A 27,644-nucleotide genomic window follows, 5' to 3' on the forward strand; every position below is an offset into this window, starting at 1 on the left:
GCCTCTCTTTGGCCTCTATTACTCACATGGCCTGCACACATTTAAGCCTTCCACCAGTGCACTTTTAACCATTGCATTCCTTCCCTTCCTCCTGTTGTTTGCTCTGTTGCCTAGTGCGAGGGGTCTGCTTTGTTATCTTTGTCCAAGAGCTGAAACTTTATAGAAACTTTCTTCAGGTTTGAAATAGCCTGCCATTTCTTTATTGGAAGAATCCTCCTTTTAACATAAAAACCTCCTCATATCTCACTTTTTATATGAAATCTATTGAGAAGTATTAATTGAGTGAGGCTGTGAGCTATTTCCAGTTTGTTTCCCTTATGTGATTTCTATTAAATGGCCAGATAAAAAAAGAATGGAAAAGATTTTAAAATTATATAATATAAACATTTGATTGCTTGTTATAATATGTGGTATATTTGAGTTTGTTCCATATAGAGTATGTAGCTTTGGTTATCCAGATCTCTGTGTTCAAAGCTCAGTGAAGGGCTTCCCTGGTGGCGCAGTGGTTGAGAGTCTGCCTGCCAATGCAGGGGACACGGGTTCGAGCCCTGGTCTGGGAAGATCCCACATGCCGCAGAGCAGCTGGGCCCGTGAGCCACAACTGCTGAGCCTGCGCATCTGGAGCCTGTGCTCCGCAACAAGAGAGGCCGCGATAGCGAGAGGCCCACGCACCGCGATGAAGAATGGCCTCCACTCGCCGCAATTAGAGAAAGCCCTCGCACAGAAACGAGGACCCAACACAGCCATAAATAAATAAATAAAATAAAATTAAAAAAAAAAAAAAAAAAAGCTCAGTGAAGCAATGGGTTTAACGGCATCTGTGCTGGCTTTGTAGTGCAAGTTGTTGCTGAGGAAGAGCTGGCAGTTGTATCTCTTCTGTGCAGAGTTGTTTGGAGAGTCCTTGACTGAGGCTAAACGCAGGGTAGGGCTGACTCTTCTGGCACTTGTGGCTTAGGCACCTGAGAGTGGAAGGTGTAGCACCTGCTTTATTGACTAGGTGACCTTCCCTAGAGAAGCCTCAGGATTCATCATGGTTAGAAAGCCACAGACAAGCTCACCAGGAGCGAATGCTCCTCTGAAGCAGAGAGGGATTTTCTGTTCTGGAATATATTCATTGAAGATTAGGAGCCTGTTACAGAGACATATTTTTGTTTTCTCACACTGAGGGAGAGAAAAGAAGTTGAACAGTTTGCCATATATAGTAAGCATTCCATGAATGTTAGCTATTGTTATTATCAGTTGCTATCACATAAGTAAGCCCCCGTTGCACCTTAGATAGAGGATAATTTTGGATTACAATTTTCTGCATTACTTTAGTAAATATTTATTAAGCATCTATTTACTAGGTGTGGGGTATACATTAGTGGATAAAACAGTCAAGGATTTTGTCTTCATAGAACTTAGCATAATAGGGGAAATAGACAAACAGGTAAACAAGCAAATGTTACATTACAAATTATGATATGAGATATAAAGGATAAAAGCAGGAAATGTATTGAATGGTAGGGTGGACAGAGAAGGCCTTTCTGAGAAGGTGACATTAGATTTCGACTTCATAAGTGAGAAGGACCTAGACATGCAATGATGTAGAACTGTAGGACTTGATGTTGGACATAGGTGTACAGGAGAGGGAGGGCTCAGGGGGGACTTTTTGATTTCTGGCTTGAGCCACTGGATGGATTGTGATACCACTCAGAGAGAAGGGAGGACTGAGGAAGAATGATTTGGGTGAAGATTAGGAAGAGGGGTCTGGATGGGGATTGAAAGATTGGTTTGATATGCTTATAAAATACAAACATTGATTTTTCAGTTGGATATAGAAGTCTAAACTTAGAGGAGAGGTTTGGGCTGTGGATGTACATTTGGGAATCCTCAGCCTCTAGGTGCTGCTTAAAGTCATGGAAATGGATATGAATGCACAGAGAGAAAAGAGTGCCCAGGATAGATCTGTGAAGAATGCCAGCATTTACACGTCATTTAGAAGAGGAAGAGTAGAGACAAAGGAATGATCAGAGAGATAAGAGAATATCTGAAAATGCTTAAGGAAGCTGTGCTTTGACAGCTTGGCCTCTAATACTCTGTGTCGCTGGCTTAGTCCTTCGTGTCAGTCACTTGTGTGTACCATTATCTTCTGAAAGGATGCGGGAGCACTTGATTCTACTAACTGTAGACTTTTAAACTCCTTGGTCCAGGGAATGTGTTTGTTTTGATGATTACCGAATGCTCAGTGTCTGGTGCATGGTAAAAGCCAGTGCTATCCCAGGATAGCAGCAGTGTTATTTCAAGGGTACAGCTATTTAAGTTTGCATGACTTTAAGAGGCTAAAGAATTTTTTTATGCTTTTTCTCACACAATCAGGTTTTCAAGCTAGAAATGCCCTTCTTCAGTCAAACCTTTCTCAAACTCAGCTAGCTACTATTTGGTGAGTTTGCCCGTTGATTATGATTTTTAACTATACATTCTTTGTTATACTGTTTCTGTAAAAGTTTGTGACTCAAAAACATTCCATAAAAGCGGCCATGTGAAAATCAATGCAAAGCTGTAAGCAAATAAAATTGCTTTGTAAAATGTTATCCTCGAGAATTTGGCATTTAATTACTTTACAAGTAAAACTTGTTTGCTTTTATATAATGCCTTCTATGGAGAATTAGAGAATATCTCATTTTTAATGTGGAGCTAAATGTGATTTGATGGGTGAATTAACCATGAACCAAGACAAGCCACCTTTTCGGAAGGAATATTTCCCTTTCCATTTCAACGTTTCTTCCCTCTCTTTTGTGATATGAAAATTAAGGGTAAAAATTAGCTCACTTTTCTGTGTGTATTTACTTTTCACTAAAATATGTTAACCCAGCTGTTCTACTGTCATTATTCTTGTTTTAAAAATAAAAAATTGAACTCTGCTGAAAATATTTTACTCTAAATAGACTTTATTTCTAAGTTGTGAATTTTCATATTTTCTTTAGGACTCTGGCTGACATTGATGGTGATGGGCAGCTAAAAGCTGAGGAATTTATCCTTGCAATGCACCTCACTGATATGGCCAAAGCTGGACAGCCATTGCCACTGACTTTACCTCCGGAGCTTGTCCCTCCGTCTTTTAGGTGAGTGCCTCTGTAGATGAAGGGGTGTTGTTTTGATCATGTTTGGCAGACATGATTATTACTTTGGGATTTCCTGAGGCCTCTGCTCCAGTTTCGTGGAAAATCAGACATTTACATTGCCATTTGATTTTGGTATTTAATGAGTTACACTGAGAAGAGAGTAGATATTAGAAGTAGGTGTGTAATATAACTTTATGGTCGGCCCTTCTTATCTGTGGTTCTGAATCGGAGGATTCAACCAACCACAGATCATGTAGTTCTGTATTACTTATTGAAAAAAAATCCATGTATAAGTGGATCTGTGCAGTTCAAACCCAAGTTGTTCAAAGGGCAACTGAAAAAAAAAAAAAAAAAGAAGTAGGTGTGTATTTTCACCACATTATAGATAAGGAAACTGATGACTAAAGAGATTAAGAATAAATTTACTCAAGAATAGCAATTGGCTGAACCATGATTTGAATCCACATCTCTCTGGCTTGATAATCCATATACTGCTGTACAGTATAATTATAGACCACACTATATTTTAAATATCTTTAATTACATTCTAAATATTAAATTGCTCTAGTCAGTGGTAGTCTATATAGTCTGGTCTAAAAATTCTCAGATCTCATGATGCTAAATTTATTTGTTGTTTGCTTTTCTTAGAGGAGGAAAGCAAATTGATTCCATTAACGGAACTCTGCCTTCATATCAGAAAATACAAGAAGAGGAACCTCAGAAAAAATTACCAGGTAACATCGAGTGTCCAAGTTGTATATTTATTGTGAGTTCTCTTAAATTTTACTGTGAAATATAAATGAATATTTAGAATTTTTAAATTCTGAATATTTTATATGCTGTACGAGAAACTGTTTGATGAATGGGATGGATTTCAACATCAGTAAAATTAAGATAGTCAAAACTGAGAGGAAGAGACAGGTATGTATATTTGGCAAGAATGTATGTATTAGGTGTCCTAGTTAAAGTGTTTCTCCCACTTTTGGAAAAATCATTATAGCAAGCTTTGTAACAAAATCTTGAGCTTTAAAAAAAGTTTAAATACTGGTTGAAAAAGTACATGTGTAGATATTTTTAAATATTAAAAAGTTAATGACATATACCAAATGTAACAAATATATAGCCATACAACTTTGGTTATCCTTGAAGAAAATGCTGAGAAAAAAATTGAAAGGTATTTTCATTGGCAGGAATAGTAAAATTATTTTTCTCTTGGATGGACTCAAACTTAGAGATTTGTTTTCCAAAAATGAATATTCTTATAAGAAAGTAAATATTTTACTGTTTATATTTGAGTTAAAATTATCCTTTGGAGAAGTATCCACAGAGAAATAGCAGTCACGTGACCACGAGGCATGAGGACGTTGAGACTAGATTACAGGTTCAGTAGGCTTGATGTTGAAGAATGCTTACAATATACCTTACCTAGTTACGTTCGAGGACAAGCGGAAAGCCAACTATGAGCGGGGGAACGTGGAGCTGGAGAAGCGACGCCAGGCCGTGATGGAGCAGCAGCAGAGGGAGGCAGAGCGCAAAGCCCAGAAGGAGAAGGAGGAGTGGGAGCGGAAGCAGAGGGAGCTCCAAGAGCAGGAATGGAAGAAACAACTGGAATTCGAAAAGCGCTTGGAGAAGCAGAGGGAACTGGAGAGACAGCGGGAGGAAGAAAGGAGAAAAGAGATAGAAAGACGAGAGGTTATTTTTTTAAGTTATTCTATTTCCCAGGAAAATCATTTCATTTAGTAAGTGGCTACATTTCATTGGATAAAAAATGGTAATTTTTGCTGTGCTTTTTCTCAGCATCATTCGTTCATTCTTACCCTGTACGAATCTGAATCTTCCTTCTCCTGTGGAGAGATAGAGGGTCCTTGCTTGTGAGGGGTTTCAGGGCTGACAGCTGGTAGCGAAAGCATGTCTGCAGGTGATATCTCAATCAGTGCAAGATTGGTTGCAAAGCTGATTTGAGTGAGGAGCCAGAGGAAGAAGTCAGTGTGATCAGGTCATTAAACGAAAGTAAGCTTAGGATCCAGAGTAAAAGGCCAAGTAATTGGAGAGGCAGAAAGAAGAGAGTGGGGAGTTGAAGGCCTTGAGAGGGATCACGAGGGTGGGCTTGCGCAGGTCCTTGGGATAACTGGTGCTGTGTGGGGTCCCTGGGAGGCCTGGCTGTGTTTTCAGGGGCTGTGCGTGGACCACAGTAAATTACAGTGGCACTGAAATAAGGTAAATAAAATTTTTTTCTTCCCTGATAACAGAATAAAGGTACAGTTACTCCTACTAACATTTGCATTTATGAAGTCATCCTTTTGTTTATTAAGGGAAAAGTAACTACAGCAAGAGGATGGCCCTGTGAAGCAATCAGAAAGTCTGGTGGATAAATTTGCTTTTGTGGAAGTCTTTAGTTTAGGCCCATTGATAAAACTAAGTTTGCCCAGTTACCCTTAGAAACTCAAGCCCACTAAGTGCTAAATGCTGCCTCATCTTTACTTTGTCATTCCATCAGTTTTTGAATGAGGCAAAATTTTAATTTAAAAATTAACTTTAATTCATTATTTTCAGGCAGCAAAACAGGAACTTGAAAGACAACGTCGTTTAGAATGGGAGAGAATTCGTAGACAGGAGCTTCTCAATCGAAGGAATAAAGAACAGGAAGAAATTGTCAGGTTAAACTCTAAAAAGAAAAACCTTCATCTCGAGTTGGAAGCACTGGTATGGCTATAGGTTTAAGTGAAATTTATCTGAATGATGCTTACAGTTACCTGTTGAAAAATATTATTGTTTTTTAAATCTACCTCGTGAATATGTTATGTTTTAATGTAATTAAATAATCATATTTTCATATGTGCTTTTTAACAGTTTAGACAGTATAGTTTACGAAAAAAGGATAGTGACTCGAAATGCTGAGAATTATATTGTGGTCTTAGTTCAGATGTGGATAAACAAGGTACTCTTGGGCAAGACATCTTCCCTTCTCTGTGCCTCACTTTGCGTGTCTATAAAATAAAAGTTTGTGCTGGTTCTGTGATTTTCAGTTTTCAAACTGGTCTCTGGAAGGTGGGCTACAGAGGGATAACCAGAAGGTGGGAGAGGAGAGCCTAGGCGCTAGGACAGCGTCTCCTCTCCCCACTTCTTCGTCCCACATTTCACAACAGAGAATCACCACATTTATCTGCTGTACTTCTATTGGAGTTTTATCTAAAATTTGCTTGGAAAAAAGGATTCTACTGCTAAAAAGAAAAAATAATTGGAAACTGCTGACCTGAATGATCTCTTAGGATTCCTTTCAGTTCTAAAAGACTATGGTTGTTAACTAATATTGGCCATTATGCTTATCAGTTTTTACATATCAGATGTCAGAGTATCTGTTAAAAGACTTTGCTTGAAATGCAAAGTGAGAAGATAGAAAGGGTCTGAGTAAGGCATACTATTCTACTATGACCCTGTAATCACATAAGCCTGACCTGATAATACAGTAGGGTTTTGCAAAAAATGCATGTGTAGCTATATAGTAGAGCCATATTTACATCTTGTTTAATTGTAGTCTAATGTTTTATTTGGTTGATGAATTGAATTACATTTTTTAAAAAAATCACAATATCTTTCATCAGAAAGGTACTATTTTATGCCTTCAAATGAATAGGAAAGCATACCACAGTTGTTAATCATGCCGTAGTACTACAAAACAGTCCTAAAAACTTTAACTTCTTTGTGTAGCTACTTGGGTATCTGTCTGAACCATTATATTGACTGTGTATTTTTCCTTAAAAATACAATGGGAGGAAACCTTTTGATTGTTTTTCCCCCAAGAACTGGGGTAACACACCAAGCAGTAGCATAGATTAATGTGCAGAGTCTGGAAAGGTCCAGGGCCTATACTTACATTTGCTGAAGATAACAACATGATATCCAGGGTGGACACAGCATATTCCCTTCCGTGTGTATTTCTCAAATATGAAACATACTTTTCAGTAAAAACTTTCATTATTGGTGATTTTTAACCAGGAGCCTCATTTTTCCTCACCCCACTGTATTTGCTAAGGCTGCCATAACAAAATACCACAGACCAGGTGGCAATTTTTATCACAGTTCTGGAGGCTGGAAGTCCAAGATCAAGGTGTCAGCATGTTCGATTTCTTCTGAGGCTTCTCTCCTTGGCTTGCACATGGCTGCCTTTCGCCGTGTCCTCACGTGGTCTTTTCTCTGCCTGTGCATCTCTGCTGTCTCTTTTGTGTCTAAATGTTCTCTTCTTATAAGGACACCAGTCAGATTGGAGTAGGGCCCACCCATAAGACTTCATTTAATCTTAATTACCTCTTTAAATGTCCTGTCTCCAAATACAGTCATATTCTGAGGTTACTGAGGGTTAGGACTTCAACATATAAATTTTGGGGGACACAGTTCAGCTCATAACACCTCACCCTTCTTATTAGCTTCCATTGAGAATCTCTGCTGTTTTTTGTTCTGGTTTTTTTTTTTTCTCTTATTCTCAGAACAAGGGGAAAGGAATATTGGTATAAGAGAAGAGTAGTGTGGCCCCAAAAGGCCCTCCTGTACACTTTAATTAGAAGAATTAGATGGCAGCATTGAGGATAGAAATAGAAGTTCAGAGAAGGTAATGCTAATTGTCATATGCACACACTTATTCCTCCTTATTATTCTAAGAGATTATTTATATTTTAATATTATGAATTAGTGCCTAAATGCTGAGTTCAGAAAAAAAATTCAGTGTGTTATGTTTGTGCTTTCTCATCTTAACTTAATAGGCTCTTACACTCACAGTGGTACGTTTCCTGCTAATAACGCTTTTGAGTTAACTTGGTTTTAGACATTTATCTTAGACGGAGTATAAATGATAAATGACATTTAGAATTTAAATAAAAATATTGTTCTCTTGATAGGAACATTTCCTATTAGCATTTTATGTTACCATATGTTTCTCTTCCTGTAGAATGGCAAACATCAGCAGATCTCAGGCAGACTTCAAGACGTCCGACTCAGGAAGCAAACTCAAAAGACTGAGCTGGAAGTTCTGGATAAGCAGTGTGACCTGGAAATTATGGAAATCAGGCAGCTTCAACAGGAACTTCAGGTAAGTCCTTTGCTGCTGAATTGTCCTTAAACATGAGCAGTTATTAATAATTCTTCCTAATAGAGTGGTTTTCACTTTTGGGGGCATGAACCCCTTTGAGCCTCTGATAGACATCCTTCCTAAAGGCATGTAGATATACACAATCTTGTACAATATCAGGAATCTCGTGGACTCCCTAAAACTGTGCTTAACATCTGGTTAAATTCTGCTTAATATTTATACAATATCTGGGCATTTACCACTTTGAGTTTTAAGTCTTTAATAAATAAATACATCATTTAATTCCATTTTAGTTTATCCATAAGTTGTAAGTAATTTACATATTATTCTATGTATTATTCCTATACTAAGTTTCAAGAGTGATTAAATCATGTTTTTACATTTTCAGAAAATTCTTAGACAACATTACACAGTTTCTTTTTCTTTTTATAAGGAATATCAAAACAAGCTTATCTATTTGGTGCCAGAGAAGCAATTATTAAATGAAAGAATTAAAAATATGCAGCTCAGTAACACACCTGGTAAGTCTCTAAGGTTTGTTTTGCCTCTTTTATTCTTTTCTGAATGTATCAGTTATATTCTGTTACGTTTTAAAATAGCATTATTCTGTTATAAATAACATTTTTTGTCTATAGTTAAAATTTTTTAAATAATGTGAAAAATATTACCTCATGTTGGAGCATTTTTAGCAATAAAACGTAAATAGAAATAAAATAACAATTGTGGTCTGACTTCCTGTCTTGATACCATTTTTATTTATATATTTCAAATATCAATCAAATAAAATGTTACATTACAGTTAAACAAGACCTCAGTTTGGCTTGAACACAAGGCTATATGTGCATTTTGGCAAAATCCTGCACTAATTGTAAAGAACTGTTCGTGAGGGGACTTTTCTATGGAGCCAAACCTGTTGGATTCTAGGGTGATAGTGTACAGCAGTGACAGGCCTAAGCAGACTGGTATGCTCTTCCCAGACCTTTTATATCATCTAACTTTGTGATTCATGTAAAGAATTTTACCACCTTGGCCCTCTGACACCTGTGGAACAAAATATTCCAGTGTAATTTATGAGAATATAATATTTCTCTTGATTCAAGTCTCAACCAGGAAACTGAAGAAAAAAAAAAATCTCTACATTGGATAGCATGCCAATAACAATGTAGCAGAAGAAAGATTTATTTAAAGAAAAGTAACTCTGCAAATGTGTTAGAACTAGCTAAAGTATCCTAAATGTCTCCCACTGAGTATCTGTCAGTTTTTTCATTCTAGGGCTCTTTATTACACTTCTGGTTTTTTAGGCGGGCCAGTAAATAGGTTCATCCCTCTTCTTTGCCCAAATTCTGAACAAATTAAGAAATAAGGCAAAGGAGCAAGACATGAGAGACCAGAATATCACCTCATTATTAATAAAGCTGATGTTAGACAGCATGGCTTATCTGTGAGCAGTACAGCTGCCCCTGTAAGACACTGGGTGCACGAACAAAATAGAATGCAGATTCCTGTAGGCAGTTCAACCTCAAGAAAGCAAGGGATAGGAAAGGTATAGGGCTATGTACACCCGGGTCCTTATCTTGATCTCACCAAGTATTTAAGAGTTAGAAAGAAGCTGGGACTGTTGTTCTAGTAAAGGTCCCTTTACATCGAAGAAATACCAGGAATAGAAAATTTGATCTTGTGAACTACTCTTATTATGTCTCCCACCTTCCACCGATGTCTCGTCTCAGACAATCTTCCTTGCACAGGGTGCTTTTCTTGGCCGTTCGAAGTATATCAGCTCCTACCTTACCCCTCACAGGCATTCCAGAGGTAGGATAAGGCAGCACTCCTGATCTGTGCAGGGTAGAAAGTATACTGTCATCTTCATTGTTAGTATTTGGATTGTGAAGAGAATGTAGAATATGTCTTATTAGGGGCCTGGTAGAGCTACTCTTTCTCTGTGGAATGTGATCCAATTTAGCTTTTATAAATTTATTAATCTTTGCTGTAGTCCAGTTTAGAATAGGAAGCTCTTATTTGGAGTTTGCAGAGTACCCAGTATCCCTTAGATTCCTCTGTCCATAATAGTAACCATTTAAGATTATCAGCCATGTGCCAAGCACCATGCTAGGTAGTTTTCATGCATTATTTCCTTTCATTTTTACAACAACCCTGTAAAGTAGTCGTTGTTATTTCCATTGTGCAGCTTGGAAAAACTGAGGTTCACAGATAATAAGTAATTACCCAAGATCATGTAATAGTAGGTCTCAAATTCTTGTGTGTCTGACTCCTAAAGCCCACCACACTACCATGTTGCCTCTTTCAGTTACCTAACACAGTGCTCATAGATGTGATATGATCACATTCAGTATGAAAGCATCCATTATTACTGATGCTCATTTTGAATACTAAGAATGAATATTCTTTTACTGTTATTTTTCCCATTGCTTGTCTCCCACCTTGACTAGAATAGGACCCATGCCTTATCCTTCACTTTTACCTACCATTGAACAAAGTGCAAGGCCTTGCATATAGCAGATGTGTAATTTAATGATTAAATATTTATTGAAATACTGGAAAACTGTTAGAATTATAAGACAATTTAACAAGGTGCCTGGATACAAAATCAGCATATAAAAATCAGCAACTTTACTATATATCGAAAGTATTTATTTAGAAAATAAGGGGAAAAAAGGTCTCATTCACATCAGCATTCTCATTGTTAAATGAACAAAGAAGAAATGCACAGCCATAAAACTTTACTGATTGACATAAAAGATTCCTTGATAAGTAGATACCTATTATATTCCTGAATGAACTTGCTCAATATTTTAAAGATGTTATTTTGTTCTCTACTAATTCATCCATATATTCAGTTTTATTCCGGTTTCCTTAAATGAAACTTGACAAGATAATTCACAAATTAACCTAGAAGAGAAAATACACAAGATGAGCCAAGACTTAAAAAGAAAAAACATTGGTAGGGGGAGGAGTCTAGCCCTATCAGATACCGAAACATGAGTTATGAAAGGTATAGTACCTAAAATAATGTATTATTGATCCAAAATAGAAACAGAACACTGGAACTAAATAGAGAGTCTAGAAACAAGCCCATATATATATATATATATATATATATATATATATATATATATATATATATGTATATGGCAATTTAGGATTAGATAAAGTTGGCATTTAACATCAGTGGGGAAGGGATGGGTTTTCAATAGTTACTATCTCTTCATTAAGTGATTTGAGGGATAGTTGAAAGGGGGGTGAAGAAGCTGTTTACCTCACTCTATGCAGATATAAATTCTAGGTAAAGTGGGAGGCTAAACATAAAATATAACTCTAGAAAAAAATGTTACAGAGGAAAACATTTTTATAATCTTGGTGTCAGAAAAGTCTCTTCAAACAATACGTAGAGCTATGAAGGAAAATATTTAGTTTTTGATGAAATAAAAATGAAATCTTTTTCATGATGAAAGATGTCATAAACAGTAAAAAAAATAAATTGAAATATGTATGATACAACAAGAATTTAGAGCTTATACAAGTCAGAAACTAAGACAAGCCAATAGGAGGAAAAAGCCAGCAAAGGTTGAGATGAGACAATTCAAGATGATGGCTGATAAATGTAAGTAGATGGCCATATAAATAGATGTTTATTTGATTTCAGTAGTTGTCAAGAAAATACAAATTAAAATGACAATAAGCATTTTTTTGCCAGTTAGCAAAAATGAAAAATGAGTGGTACAATCTCCAAAATTTACAAGCAGCTCATGCAGCTCAATATCAAAAAAACAAACAACCCAATCCAAAAATGGGCAGAAGACCTAAATAGACATTTCTCCAAAGAAGATATACAGATTGCCAACAAACACATGAAGGGATGCTCAACATCACTAATATTAGAGAAATGCAAATCAAAACTACAATGAGGTATCACCTCACACCGGTCAGAATGGCCATCATCAAAAAATCTACAAACAGTAAATGCTGGAGAGGGTGTGGAGAAAAGGGAACCCTCTTGCACTGTTGGTGGGAATGTAAATTGATACAGCCACTATGGAGAACAGTATGGAGGTTCCTTAAAAAACTAAAAATAAAATTACCATATGACCCAGCAATCCCACTACTGGGCATATACCCTGAGAAAACCACAATTCAAAAAGATACATGTACCACAATGTTCACTGCAGCTCTATTTACAATAGCCAGGATATGGAAGCAACCTAAGTGTCCATCGACAGATGAATGGATAAAGAAGATGTGGCACATATATACAATGGAATATTAGTCAGCCATAAAAAGAAATTAAATTGAGTTATTTGTAGTGAAGTGGGTGGACGCAGAGTCTGTCATACAGAGTGAAGTAAGTCAGAAAGAGAAAAACAAATACCGTATGCTAACACATACATATGGAATCTAAAAAAAAATGGTTCTGAAGAACCTAGGGGCAGGACAGGAATAAAGACGCAGATGCAGATGTAGAGAATGGACTTGAGGACACAGGGAGGGGGAAGGGTAAGCTGGGACAAAGTGAGAGAGTGGCATGGACATATATACACTACCAAATGTAAAATAGATAGCTAGTGGGAAGCAGCCACATAGCACAGGGAGATCAGCTCAGTGCTTTGTGACCACCTAGAGGGATGGGATAGGGAGGTAGGGAGGGTGGGAGGGAGACGCAAGAGGGAGGAGTTATGGGGATATATGTATATGTATAGCTGATTCACTTTGTTGTAAAGCAGAAACACAGCATTGTAAAGCAATTATACTCCAATAAAGATGTTAAAAAAAAAGAAAAATGAGTGATAGTATCTGGTGATAGGGATATGCAGAAACAGGTAATTTGGTGTCATTGTTACTGGTACAGCTTTTTGGAAGGGCAGTTTGGCAGTTTCTGTCCAAACTTAAAGTGTGCACATCCTTTTACGTAGCAATTCTTTCACCTCCTAGCCTTTTAAAATACTTCCATGTGTGCGTTAAAATGTACATACAAGTATGTTTATGGCAGCATTTTTATTTAATAGTAGAAAATCAGAAACAACCTAAATGGCAATCAAAAAGGGAATAGTTACATAAATTACGGAATAGCCATAATGTGGACTACCAGGGAGCAATTTTAAAGAATGAACTAGATCTAGATGTCTTTAATGGTGAGCTGTGTTATTAAATTTAAAAGAAGTTGCTAAGCAGCGTAGACAGCGTGATCCCATTAAAGCCCCATGGAAATGCTGAATATGCACATATCAAGTACCTAAGAGGGGGGTAGGAGGTGAGATGAAGAGAGACTTTTTTACTTTTTACTCTATATGCTTCATTTTATTTGAATTTTGTACTAGATTTCTGTACTTTAAAAAATACAGTAAAGTTTTAAAATATGTACAGTTGACCGTTGAACAACGTGGGTTTGAACTGCACAGGTCCACTTCTATGCAGATTTTTTTCAATAAGTAAATACTACAGTACTACACAGATCCGTGGTTGTTGAATCCAAGGACTTAGAACTGTGGATATGGAGGAACTGCAACCACGTATGCTGAGGGCCAACTGCAAGTTATACTTGGATTTTCAGCAGAGCAGAGGGTCAGCCCTCCAATCCCCCTGAGTTGTTCAAGGGTCAGCTGTATTTAAATAGATGGTAAGATTGCTATCTTAATTTATTGAAATGTAGTCTGCATCATATATTTCCATCCAGTTTTTTCATCCTTGCCTAAATATGTAAGAAAAGGTCATATAAAATGAAGCTGTCTGTTCCTACCTCCTAAAATAATACCACTGAATGATCCAGTTAGTAATATTTGTTGAGTCCTTGTAGTGAATATTCCCCTATTCTTGGGAGCACTGAGAATAAATAGAAAGCTTCTTTAACAATAGGTGCTATTAATTGAGTATTTACTATGGGCCAGACTCTGTACTAATGGCTTTATATCATCACCTCATATATGAGGTGGGTGATACATAATGCCCATCGAATAGGAGAGCCTGCGGATGGATTGGTGAAGCACCTTACCCAAAATGGAGCGTCACTTCAAGTTCTAGTACTTTTGAGTACAGAACCAGTGCTTATAACATTTCCATATGAGGATCGTCCAAGATACCCGAAAAAGGGAAATGACTGCTGATTGTTTTTTCCCTTGAGTTGATCCACCTTATGTGTGTATAGCCTTTGGCTCTCTAGTTATACCAATTTGACCAGACAGTAAATGTTAATTACTGGTAATGACAGGAACTTCTACCAAATGTAAACTGTATGATGTTTGTATTTCAGATTTAGGAGTTGGTTTACTTCATAAAAAATCATTAGAAAAGGAAGAATTATGCCAAAGACTTAAAGAACAATTAGATGCTCTTGAAAAAGAAACTGCATCTAAGCTATCAGAAATGGATTCGTTTAACAATCAACTAAAGGTATTTATCTTCTATTATATTCATTTTTAGTTAGCTGCCTTTTTACCTTCCTTATTTTGATTTAATTGAATGAATAACTGAAGCTATTATTGTTATATATAGTACATTTCATAATTTATTTTTATAATTTGAGCTATACCAGAATTGCAGGATTGTTTTTAATGTTGTCTGTGTATTGTAAACATTGAGTCGTGTAAATATATAATTTACCATAGTTTCCAGTTTTTGATGACTGTTTTTATTGGCATCTATACATTTAAAAAATAATTACCTTTGTCAGTATTAGGATTAGATTAGATTAGGTTTGTCAGTATTAGATCTCAGCCAGAATGATCTTAGGCAAATTTGAAAATGGGAAATATGGAAAATTTTAAATAGTCCAGGTTGTAGAGGCTCTTTTAACACACTAAATTCTTTTTTTTTTTTTTACAATTTAATTAACCTTTGTGAAATGATGCTATAACCAATGAAATCCAAAGCATAATTTGGCACTAAAAATTTTGCATGAAAAGTAGATTCATGATTCATTATTTGCTGCAGTGGCAGAACAGATGTCCAAAACGTATACCATATGCTTATCATTCTGTGCAGTGTTAGTTGTATACTGAAGCCATGCCCGTGAAAGAAAATATTAAAAGCTAGCAACCAGAGTAATGGCACATGATTAAAATTTGGGACTAGTTTCAGTTACTCCCTTGCTAATGAAGCATGAAGTTTTTAGAGCATAACGTATTACAAAGCTTTTCAGGCAGCTCTGTGTCTCTTCATGTGACTTTCATTTTGCTAACTTATTTAGAATAATGTTACACCAACCATAGAGTAAACAGAATGGTAAAAGAAACCATGGTGGCTTCCGTTAAGAAAGGGAAGTTTGAGGTTAATAATGTTAATAATACATTCCACACAAGCATATGTTCTGTAGAAAAAAAATTTAAAGAAGACTAAATAATTTGTCATTGATGAACAGACAAACCAGCCAAGTTATCTTCCCTACATTATTTTTTTAAAAATCTGTACCTAGTTTAATTGGCTTTTTATCTGCCTTATCTTACAGTGTGGGAATATGGATGACTCTCTTCTTCAGTGCCTTTTGTCTCTGCTAAGCTGTCTCAACAACCTCTTCCTCTTACTTAAGGTTATTTTCTAATATCTAGCTCCTTTTCTTTGAGTTACTTTACTGTTTTCTTTTTTAAAAAACTAGACTATTCTTTGCATTTATCTAAATATCCTTGTTTGAAATAACATATACAGTATAGACATTTTTCTTTCTGCTTGCTTAAATATCCTTCTGCTGTCTCACTGCCTGTTTGAGTCTAATGCCAGGGATCAGTAGGGTTGCCCAGAGTAACCTTTCTCATGAGGAGCCCAAGACACTGAGAAATATTTCCTGGTTCCCGTACAGCATCCCTGTGAGTTGGGCTAACTGATGGGATGATTACTCATTCAATTAAAAGGGAAACTAAAGGAATGTGAGATTAAATTATTTACCCATATCACTGAAATTACTGTTTAAAATAAAACTTATACCTTTTGAAATCTCGTGCAAGGTTATGTCATGTATATATCAGGCTGCTTCCTAATACTGCTATAAGGAAAAATCTTAACCAATAATGCAGGTGCAGCTTTAGTTTTGTCTAGTTATCAGGCCTCATATTTAGATATGCTTGCACCACAGATAAAAATGTTTAAATCATATTTATAAATAAGTAGTTCACTTTGTCATGTATAGATAGCACAAAGAATATTTAAAACATTCAGTGAATTCCTATTTTGATTTAGTTTAAAGAAAGTTGCTTTATATTTACCACTTGCTGACCCTAGTAGATTTTCGACTGTATTCTACTCAGTACTAAAATGGATGGCAATAGGGCAATTACATATATATACACAATGAAGACAAGAACATAAGTAGAGCTCATTTGTTACCTAAGCAAAGGTAGGGCAGTTGGAAAGATGGTATCATCCTTTCCGTTATGGTTATAGCATGAATGGCCAGATTATCTGGTCTTAGAACTTTTGCTGCAGATCACACAGAAATGTAAACCTAAGTTTCTTCACGTATACAGTGCAGTTTGATGATATTTGTGGACTGTACTCACACACAGAAGTCTGATTCTTCGAGTTAGCATTTGATTCTCCACAGGCTAGCAGATTATTTTTGTCTCTTGTTTTTCTTTCTTCCTTCTGCTTCCTGCCTTCCAACCTTTCACTGCTTGTTGAGGTTTCATCAGAGGCAATTTAGGAATGTAAAAGGGAATGAAACCTATACTGTCAGAGTGGTCAGGAGACCGACTATTGTTACAGAAAGCAAGAAAAGAGGCTTTCTGTGGTCATTGGAAATGATACAGAGCAGTCAGTTAACTTAGTACTGAAAAGTATCCATTGAACTGTCAACAAGGAGACCTTTGAAGACCTTGCTGAAAGTGCCATCTCAGTTGAGTGACCAGCAGAGGCTGGACTGCGGCAGATCAGGAATGAATGGGAGCTGAGGAGGGGTGGAGTGCGTGTGAACAGCTCTTTAGGAGAGTGAAAAGAGAGCATGAGGAAAACTTTGTTTAAGAAAGATGACAAAGGATACAAAGTTTCAGTTATGCAAGAGGGATAAATTGTGAAATCTACTGCACAGCATGGTGACTATAGTTAGAAAATTTCAACTCTACAATACAGTATTGTTGTTAAGAGTATATATCTTAAACATTCTCACCACAGAAAGAAACAGAGGAAGGAAGGAAGGAAGGGAGGGAGGGAGAGAGAGGAGAGAGAGAGGGACGGAGGGGGGAAGAGAAGGAGGGGGGGGGAGGAGGGAATGGAACTATATGAGGAAATGAATATGTTAATTAGCTTGATTACGGTGATCATTTCACAGTGTATATGTGTATTGAAGCAGCAAATTGTATACCTTAAATATATACAGTTTTTTTTATTTATTTATTTATTTATTTATTTATTTATTTATTTATTTATTTATTTATGGCTGTGTTGGGTCTTCGTTTCTGTGCGAGGACCCTCTCCAGCCGCGGCAAGCGGGGGCCACTCCTCATCGCGGTGCGCGGGCCTCCCACCATCGCGGCCTCTCCCGCCGCGGAGCACAGGCTCCAGACGCGCAAGCTCAGCAATCGCGGCCCACGGGCCCAGCCGCTCCGCGGCACGCGGGATCCTCCCAGACCAGGGCCCGAACCCGTGTCCCCTGCATTGGCAGGCAGGCTGGCTCTCAACCACTGCGCCACCAGGGAAGTCCTATATACAGTTTTTATTTACCAATTATACTTTAATGAAGTTGAAAAATAAAAGAATAATTAGGACCACCCTTGAAAGTGGTATCACCTTTTTGTGCAGCATATGGGTACATGAGGGATGGATAGTTTCTGTTAGGACAGAAGAATGGAAATGGAAAAAATTAAGCTTTTTAGGTAACTAACCTTATCCATCTGAATGTCTTAAAGATGATTGCCAAGCTCAAGACAAATATTTCGTTGGTGAATTCCCAGCACCTAGAACAGTGCATGGAACATCATGTGTGGCAATACGTACTTGTCGAATGAATGAATGGTTTTGAATGTTCTCAGTCAGAAAAATATACAGCATTTAGAGTTAGTATTGGTATATAGAGTTTATGAGAAAAAAGGAGAAAGAAATTAGTCAAAAAACAGCAGAAAACCATGTATCCCAGGTTTTAGGAAAACTTCTGATTCCATGTAATTTATTCTTTTAAGTAAAGGCTATTTTTTAAATTCAAAAAAAGGAAGAAAGAAAAGAAAGACAAGAGTTAAAGTAGAAGAGAGAGGAAGGGAAGGAGGAGGAAAGTGAGAGATTGAGACTGACTGTATAAAATAGTGATAATTGATAGAGCAAAGTCCCAAGGAAGCAGATTAAGATATAATCTGGAGCATAGATTGAAGGACAAGAGAAAAAGAATACTTCCAGTGTAGCATATGGGAATAAGATAGGTGTGAAGTCGGTTAAATTTGTTGGTGGAGAGTAGGAAGTTGATAGCTTCAAAACCTAAAATCAGAAGCAAGTTGGATCATTACAAGGAGTCTTCATGGGTGGTTGAGGACATGGAATAACTCAAACTAGGCTAGAAGGAGATGGATACAGACGCAGGAAGTTTTATTGCTTTTGAGATGGAAAGATGAGGGAGTTCCAGTCTGGCTTAATGAGGCAAGATTATTGGCTGGTAGTGAAAAGAATGAATGGAAGATTGGGAAATTTCAGGAGTAAAAAGTAGGCATGAAATACACATCTTAGTGGGGGTGGGGAGTGCAAGCTTAGTAGAGGAAAACAGTAGGTGTCCTGAGCAATGTTGAATGCCTATTTGAAGTTGGAGTTCATGAATTTAAATTGAAAACAGCAGTCCTAATTGTGTCTTTTTTTTTTTCTCCACCGAAATTCAGCTGTTTATGTGTAAGCATGGAAAAGGATGATTACATAGGTTAATAGATTCATATGGGTTTGAGGTTTTAATAGACATGGGCAGAGAGGGAGGAACAAGGGAGCTACAGATCTTAACACAGTAATTGTGATAAACATGAACTCAAATATGTACTGGACATGAAGGGATATGAAGAGAGGAAGGGGTGCTGATGAAAAAAGAGAGGATGATAGGGTCAACAGAATGGAGGTCTCAGGTTGGAAACCTGTTGAAATGGATGTACCATATATAAGAAAAGCTTGAAGAATAAGAACTTATGTTTGGAAAATGGGATACTGATCAGTGGTAGTTCTCTTTGTGATGATGACAAGATTCAGGGTATAATAATGCAAATGAGGGATTAAATGGAGTAAAAAAAAAAGTCATTGTTGAGGAGATCAGTTGTTTTGTTTTTTCTTTTTTTAGTCAAAATGGGAAGTTTTATTTTTGATGGATTTTATCACAATAGAAAGTTGTAATCCTCCTACTGTGATGCTTTTAAACTTTATAACCTTCTTAAACCATATACACTTTATTATAATTATGTTTTATAAAACTACCTATACAGAAAATCTAATGTCAAATACTTACATTTGCATAAATCCTATTTGTGTTTTTCAGTATTTTTTTCAATAATTCTGAGGCAGGAAAGGAACAATGCCAAGGGATAATTAAGCCTTCTTATCTGTATAATATTCACTTGGAAAATTTTCCTCCAGTGTGCTGAAATATATGTTTAGCCCCAAGAATGAACATTGAGAATGCTTTTGAATTCATAGTTTCTGGTCACTTAGAGTGACTTAGCAGAGCTGCTCAAGTCCTATCGCTGCTCAAGTCCTATCAGGACCCTGGACACCAGTTCTTACAGTTTTCAACTCAGCATCAAATAAACCACATGTTCTTAGTTGTTACTTGACTCTGGTATTTCCCAGGTTACTATTTCAACCCCTACCTTTCTTTTTTTTTTTTTTTTAACATCTTTATTGGAGTATAATTGCTTTACAATGGTGTGTTAGTTTCTGCTGTATAACAACATGAATCAGCTATACATATACATATATCCCCATTTCTCCTCCGTCTTGCGTCTCCCTCCCACCCTCCCTATCCCACCCCTCTTGGTGGACACAAAGCACCAAGCGAATCTCCCTGTGCCATGCGGCTGCTTCCCACTAGCTATCTGTTTTACATTTGGTAGTGTATATATATGTCCATGCCACTCTCTCACTTCATCCAGGCTTACACTTCCCCCTCCCCGTGTTTGAGGAGATCAGTCTGAGTTGAGGTTTTGATGGGGTCATCTACGTTGATGTCAAAGACTGGAAGAATAATGAAAATGAGTGAATGAGGATCAGTGACCAGGTGATCCACAGATGACAATAAAGAGGAAGGGGAGGGTGGTACTGCTGGCTGTTATTCTGCGCCTCAGAAAAAGATGGAGTTTGTAAGAGTGAGAAGAAATAATCATCTAGAAATGGCAATGAAGAGCAAAGAAAATACTCAGGCCAGAAACTGGTAAACCATCCTCAACCAAGCAGTCAAATTTAACATTACCCAAATGGCAGAAGCTGACATTATGTGTCTCCTGATATGATGCACTGAAAAAGACACATCACTTCTATACTATTTTTGCCAAAAATATTTCATCCATGTAAGTGTAAGGAAATAATTAGACAAACTCAAATTGTGGTTTGGTCTGTAAAATAGCTGACTAACCCACACTCTAAAAATGTGAATCTCATAAAAGATGGAGGAAATCTTCTCACAATGACGAAATGAAGTGTATGGTCCTTGATTGGATTATGGAGCCAAAAAAAAAGCTGTTATTAAGGATAATATTTACACTATTGGGAGGGAACATCTTTTGAATATGAATTCTATATTAAGATTATTATGTCACTGTCAAATTTCTTTAGTTTGGTACTGACGTTGACACCGTAGTTACGTAGAATAATGATGAAGTTCTAGGGGTGAAAGCATCAGCGTCTTCAACTTAGTCAAATTTTTTGTAGATCTGAAAGTTTTCAAAATAAAAACTTGGAGAAAAATTGAGTTGCAAAATGTTGTCAAATGTTTATGAAAATGAAAAGAATAAGTATATTTTTAAATTATAACAAACACTGGAAAATGGAGAGGAGATGGGGGATAGTGTAAATGAGCAGATTCCCCATATTCCATATCAGAAGTCAATAACTATTTTCTAATTCATAACTCAAGATATACTAATAATAGTCAGGATTTATTAAAGGCTTTATCTGTGACTGGCACTGTTCTAAATGTTTTACTTATATTAATTTATTTAATCCTTAATATTAACCCGATGAGGTAGGTTCTATTATTTGTTCACATTTCACATAGGAGTAAATTAAGTTGCCCAGGGTCACACAGGTAGCAAGCAGAAATTCAACCCAGAGAGTCAGGATTTGACCTTAAATGGTTATATTTTTTTTTAAAAAGATGAAAATTTATAAGCTAAGTGTTCAACTTAAGAAACTAGAAAAAGACTAGCGTAATAAAGGGAAAAAAGTAAAAGGAAATTAGTGAAACAGAACACAGATATTTAATACAGAGAATCAAGAAAGCCAAAGTTTGGCTCTCTTTATAGATTAATAAAATTAACAAACCTGTGGCAAGACTTAATTTAAAAACAAAAATAAAGGAGTGAAAAGGAACTATAACTAAACACATTGCAAACAATAAAAGAGAAGGGACTATTATGAAAAATTTTGCACATAAATATGAAATGAACAAATCAGAATTTGCTGAAACTGGCTCAAGAAAAATAAAATATTTAGGTAGCTCTATTGTCACAAAATATTTTAATTCCATAGTTTAAAATCTTCCCTAAAAGAGAATCCAGACCCAGAATTTTACTGAAGGAATAAATAACTCCAGTCTTACACATCTGTTTCAAAATGTAGAAGAGGGAATATTCCCAACTTATTGTATGAAACTATCATAAACCTCAAATTTTGATAAGAATAGTATAAGAAAGGATCATTATAGACCAATTTAGCATAGAGGCAAAAATTCTAAAGAATATTGAGAAGTTGAATATGGAAATTTATAAGAAGGATACTCCATTATGACCAAGTTGGATTTATCTTAGCCATGCAAAGATGATTTGACATATAAAACTGTTGACTGTAATTTGCCATATAAACAGATTAAAGGAGAAAAATAGTATGCTCATCTCACTAAATGCAGAAAAGGTATTTGATAAAATTTAACATCTATTCATTATTAAAAAATGAAAAAGGTATTAGCATATTAGGAATGGAAGAGAACTTCCTTAACCTGAAAAGAATGATCTATTATTCCGTTAAGATGGAGTACAGTTCTGTTCGTAAGTGCAGATTGTTTACTTCTTTTCAGTTAACTGATAGATTTTTTTTTTAATTGAAGTATAGTTGATTTACAATGTTGTGTTAATTTCTGCTGTACAGCAAAGTGATAGTTAACTGATAGATTTAACCAGGACCTCCTGGAAGCATGACTTAACTCAGAGGAGTGAGTCTAATGATAAGAATTTCTAGGATCATTGTAAGTCAGGCAGAGGAAATGTTTTTGGGAAGCCCTGTGGTGCTCTTCAAATCTTATTAATATGCATAGACTATGGTTTATGTATTTTCATTCATCCAGTAAATACTAATTAAATAACTACACTGTACCAGGCTCTCTCTTGTGTGGGGATACCTTGATGAAAGACAGTCCTGTTGTCAAGAAACTCACTTCAGTGGAGACAGTCATACAGTCAGAAGACACTGCCTGCGATAGGGGAATGCACAGAACGTCTTGGGGAGCGCAAGGAAGCTCGTTAACTCACACATTGGAGGAATGGGCTAATGAAGGAAGACTTGGAACAGTATTTTAAAGGACAAGTTAAAAAAAAAAAAAAAAAAAAAAAGAAAATAAAGGACAAGTTAGGGGGCTAACCTTACAGCCATATTAAGATCAGACATTAATTTGGCTCCTCTTTACTCTCGTTTTAAACTTATAATTCTATTTATGACTTCAGCCAGTAATATAGCTAATATTTATTGAGGACTTACTGTGTGCCCTGCACTATTGTAAGCGCTTTATGTGTATTAACCCATTCAGTCCTCATAGCAGTGTTGTGAGGCATGTACTATAATTAACCCCATTTTACAGATGAGGAAACTGTTAAGTAACTTTCCTAAGATTACTCAGCTAGTCACAGACAGAGCCTGATTCAGACCTTGGCATTCTTATTCCAGACCCATGCTCCATGAGTCCTTATCAGTAAACCACACCGCTTCTCCACAGATTGTAACCATTGTAGTCTTCTGCTTTTCAATATAGTTGTTTGGGGTTTTTTTTAAACGATTTTTTTGATGTGGACCATTTTTAAAGTCTTTACTGATTTGTTACAATATGGCTTCTGTTTTATGTTTTGGTTTTTTGGCCACGAGGCATGTGGGATCTTAGCTCCCTGACCAGGGATCGAACCCGCACCCCCTGCATTGGAAGGCGAAGTCTTAACCACTGGACTGCCAGGGAAGTCCCGTCAATAGAGTTTAGAGAAAGGTGCAACAAAGAGAACTACAGAAGCTGAGATCTGTGAAAACTTTTCTATGAATGTAGTATTTGTATTCTTGTTGTCTTAAGCTGCAAGTCTTGATCTTCGACATTTTGGACATAGTCTCTGGATACCACATTTACTCAGATTAGATCTACCATTTCAATCAAGTTAAAAGGGTTCACCTATAAAATATTTTTATTCCTGAAAAGAAGTAGACCTTAGGTCGTTTTCGTTTGTTTGTTTGTGGTTTGGAGTTTTGTTTTTGTGTGTAGATAGATGCCCCAAGACATCTTTTACCAAAAAATTCTATCTAAATGTCGAAGCTCCCACCTTTGCCATGAGGTCTCTTTTGTTTATTTCAGGTTTTTGTGGGAGTTTCTTAGTTTTTTGGGTTTTTTTCCTCTTCCTTATCCCAGGCTTTTTCTACTCCCTTGTTCAGGATTCTATAGATTCCAAGTAAAAGAAATTCAGTTCAAAATAGTTAAGCTGAAAAGAGTGGTTATTGCAAGACTACTAAGACCACTGACTGAATCAGTAGACGGGGCAGTTCCTAGACACAGGAATGAAGTTGGAGATTTGGTTCCCCCAGCACTCCCTCTCTCTCCAGCTCTATCTCTAATCTTTGCTTCTCTCTTTCCTGTTTTGACTTCATTCCTACCCCTGCTGGCCTCACTAGGAAGTGGGGCAGCTCCAGGTTTACCTTATCCCATTTTAATGAGTTTAGTGAAGGAAAGACTTCTTTCTCCCCTCTTCAATATATCTGAATCCCGGGAAGGGATTGTGGCCCAGCCTGGATCATGTGCACATCCTTTGAACCAGTCATTCTTGCCAGGGAGGTGAGGTGCTGTGATTGTTTAGATAAGTGACCACACTTGGGTGGGAGTGGGAGGAGCACTGAATCTGACAGACTCATCAAAACCACATAGAAGGGTGGGATTGGGGGGTAAATCAGCTTCCCAAAAGGAGGAAGGGTGCTGTTAGCAGAAGAGGGAAAGGAAATGCTGAACAGATAATCACAAGTTTCTGCGAAGACACTTATCTATATCCCAGATTTTGGCAATTTACTTTGAGACTGTGAACTCTTTGAAGACAAGAACTATAGACTTGGGAGTCAGACGGCCTTGGATTGGATCGCTGTGAATCTTCATAGCACTTTGCACAGAGCTAGATGCTCAATAAACAGTTGTTTATTTTAATTCCTGTTTGGAATACTTTTCATTATTTTGGCCCATTCTAGTCATGGTTTTAGGTAGACATTATCTTTTCCATTTTTAGTTATTAAATTATTTAATATATTATTATTTAAATTAAATAAATATTGAATAATTATTAAATTATTGAATAATTGCTTCTGTGTTTAGTTCAGTATTTTACTGGGTAAAAGTTATGGGTAACTTGGTTAAATTACATGTGTCAAAAATATGACTGAACAAAATTCCTCTTCAAATGTTATAACAAGCAAATTATTTCCCCGTATTTTTAGTAGATTGCTTTTTTATTGAAAATGAAGTACTAAATCAAAGAATTGGCTTGTGAAAGATTCTATGTTCCTTAGAAATGAATTAATATAAAAGCAGATGATTTTAACATGCATTTGTCCTCAGTGGCCACATACCTTAAATACTTACTGTTTTCAAGAATTTTTCAATCATCTAGATTTTTTAAGACTTTTAATCTTTTTACTTTAGTTTAACTTGCTTTATGATTTTTATCTTTTAATGCAGTTGCCACATTTTTGCATAAGACAAAAGTATTTAAATCAATGCCACGTTGACTTTTTATCTTCTCCTTAGGAACTGAGAGAAAGCTACAATACACAGCAGTTAGCCCTTGAACAACTTTATAAGATCAAACGTGACAAACTGAGGGAAATTGAAAGAAAAAGATCAGAGCTAATACAGAAAAAGAAACTAGAAGACGAGGCTACAAGGTAATATAGTTGATAAACTTATTATACTATATTGCTATTAGAATTCTAATTTTGTTGTCCAGATTTTTAGTTTGACTATGAAAAATTAAGGGGAATAAAATGATTATCCTAAGATGCTAATTAGATTCTAAATTTTAGAAGTTCAGTCCTTCTTTTTTGGACTGAGTTTACAGTAACCAATTTTATGTTCCATTAGTGAAAAATACAGACTTTGGAGTCAGACCTGGTTTAGAATTCTTGATCTGCCACTTACTATCTGGATGATCTTGGTTAAGTCACTTTACCTTTTGGAACCTCAGTTTTTCCATCTGAAAAATAGACACATTAATGCATACCTCATAAGTAACTCAGAATTAAATAAGACTAAAGAACCAAGTATAATGTTTTGCAGGTAATAAGCACTCATTATTTCTATCTCTCCATAATAAATCCATTACCATTTCCTGAAAAATCATAAAAACCAAGTACTTAATTTTATATAGTGTAATACTGAGTGTAGAAATGCCATGTTGATGCAGGCTTCCTTGTATATATCTGAGCTATATCAACTGCCTACATTTATAGCAAGGAAAAGTGAGACAGTTGTGGTATCTGAAGCTTAGAACCATTCATTTAGAGACTTTGCATGATTTTTTTTTCTATCGGTAAGATTCTATTTCTAATACGTTCCTATGTTTCTCCCAAGTTCTCTAGTGTCAGAAATTATTATAATTAGTTAACAAATATCAACAAACCAACATTTCTTTGCCCTGGAGAAGAGTAGACAATAATGTCTATGAAAGAGCTAATAGTTACTGGGAAGGCAAGAAAGACACATTACCATATTGCAGGCCTCTTTTCTTAATGGCTTTAGAATAACCACTTTAACACATTTTTACTGAGTGGTCACTGTTGACTGTGATGCAGGTAGACTCTGGGTTACTCCTTGCCCCTAGATTTCTCATCATTCTAGTAGGAGAGTCAGACAGCTAAACAAATGGCTATAATATTCTTTATTCTAAAGAATATTGCTACTACTTTTGTGATTCCCTAACAAGAGATACCAGAATAATATAGATGTAGAGACAGTAAAGTTCAAATTAAGAAGGCTTTTATTTGCCACCTAACTTGTGCCACTTAACACTGCACAAGGGAACTGTGCAGTGCTGCGCAACTAGTCCCTGTGTTAGAATTTTCTTTCTTTGTTTTTTTTTTAGTTCTATTTGAATTTATTGGACTCTCCCTTAGATATAATAAGTCCATTTCTAAAAAGTAAAATGAGTAGTTGTCAAAGAAATTGGCAGTCATCAAAATAAATCCAGTCACATGCAGAATGTTCCACAAATATTATTTTAACTCTTCTGAAGAGCATCCTCAAAACGACTTTTATTCATTCATTCATTAGTAGTAAATAATCTTGATTGACAGAGATGGAGACTGTCATGTGCTAGATAAGAATTTTCTGCTTACACATGCAAGTATCTTGATATATCTCCATCATTGCTCACAATTCCTTTCAGGCCAACAGACCATATTAGTAATACACATTTTCATTTTATTCATTGTCTTTGCACATTATCCTGCTTTAGTAGAGGGAAGAAATCAGAACATGTAGAATTGGTCCAGAGCTGGGTGTTAGTACTGTATCTTTATTTCTTGGCCATTTGCTCAGGTATGTTGCCTTCTTGTCCCAAGCTATTGGTAATAGTCAGATTTTCACATTGTAGATGTGACCTCTTTGTCCAACTTCTGAAGCATCTTCTGGCTGTGGACCAGTTTCTCATCCACAAACACGCACATAGAAACTTTACCAAAATTTAATTTTTTATTCTCTTAACTCTCTAGTCTTTTCTCTATCCCAGTAAATATGTGGCAGGTACTCTGATAGTGGTGTTTATAATGCTATGGGAATTTAAATAAAGGTAGGTTGGGTCATCCTAGGCGTGGGAGAGTGTCAGGGAAAGTTACTGAGAACTGGGAAAGGGAATATTGGTCGGAATTGCTTAAGGACTGCAAGAGAAGCATGCCTCTCAAAGGAGAGCTGGATGTCAGTTACGGAAAGTGCTAGAGAAAGCACTCTGCAAGTGATAGAGGGCGTAGGAGGATTTGCAAAGGGTTGAGAGGAAGTTAGTTGTGGGATAATGAACCAGGAGTATGAATTATAAGACATTTGGGGGATGAGGAGGAAGGGTTCATGA

The 27,644-nt window shown here is 36.4% G+C and overlaps 1 protein-coding gene across 6 annotated transcripts in view; it reads left to right on the forward strand.

Moving 5' to 3' along the window:
* ITSN2 (intersectin 2) overlaps positions 1-27,644 on the forward strand; it is a 162,689-nt gene that overhangs the window by 56,647 nt on the left and 78,398 nt on the right. For 5 of the 6 annotated variants that reach the window (XM_057557880.1, XM_057557879.1, XM_057557878.1 and 2 more), the window contains exons 9-18: positions 2,359-2,422; positions 2,967-3,104; positions 3,753-3,838; positions 4,534-4,796; positions 5,658-5,807; positions 8,047-8,187; positions 8,621-8,708; positions 14,447-14,586; positions 15,641-15,721; positions 25,331-25,467. In XM_057557880.1, coding sequence (XP_057413863.1) covers positions 2,359-2,422; positions 2,967-3,104; positions 3,753-3,838; positions 4,534-4,796; positions 5,658-5,807; positions 8,047-8,187; positions 8,621-8,708; positions 14,447-14,586; positions 15,641-15,721; positions 25,331-25,467 — 1,288 coding nt within the window. The remainder of the gene's footprint in view (positions 1-2,358; positions 2,423-2,966; positions 3,105-3,752; positions 3,839-4,533; positions 4,797-5,657; positions 5,808-8,046; positions 8,188-8,620; positions 8,709-14,446; positions 14,587-15,640; positions 15,722-25,330; positions 25,468-27,644) is intronic. The other variant, XM_057557882.1, reaches the window with a different exon arrangement.

Source organism: Balaenoptera acutorostrata, chromosome 12 (assembly GCF_949987535.1).
Source record: "Balaenoptera acutorostrata chromosome 12, mBalAcu1.1, whole genome shotgun sequence".
Classification (NCBI taxonomy): Eukaryota; Metazoa; Chordata; class Mammalia; order Artiodactyla; family Balaenopteridae; genus Balaenoptera; species Balaenoptera acutorostrata.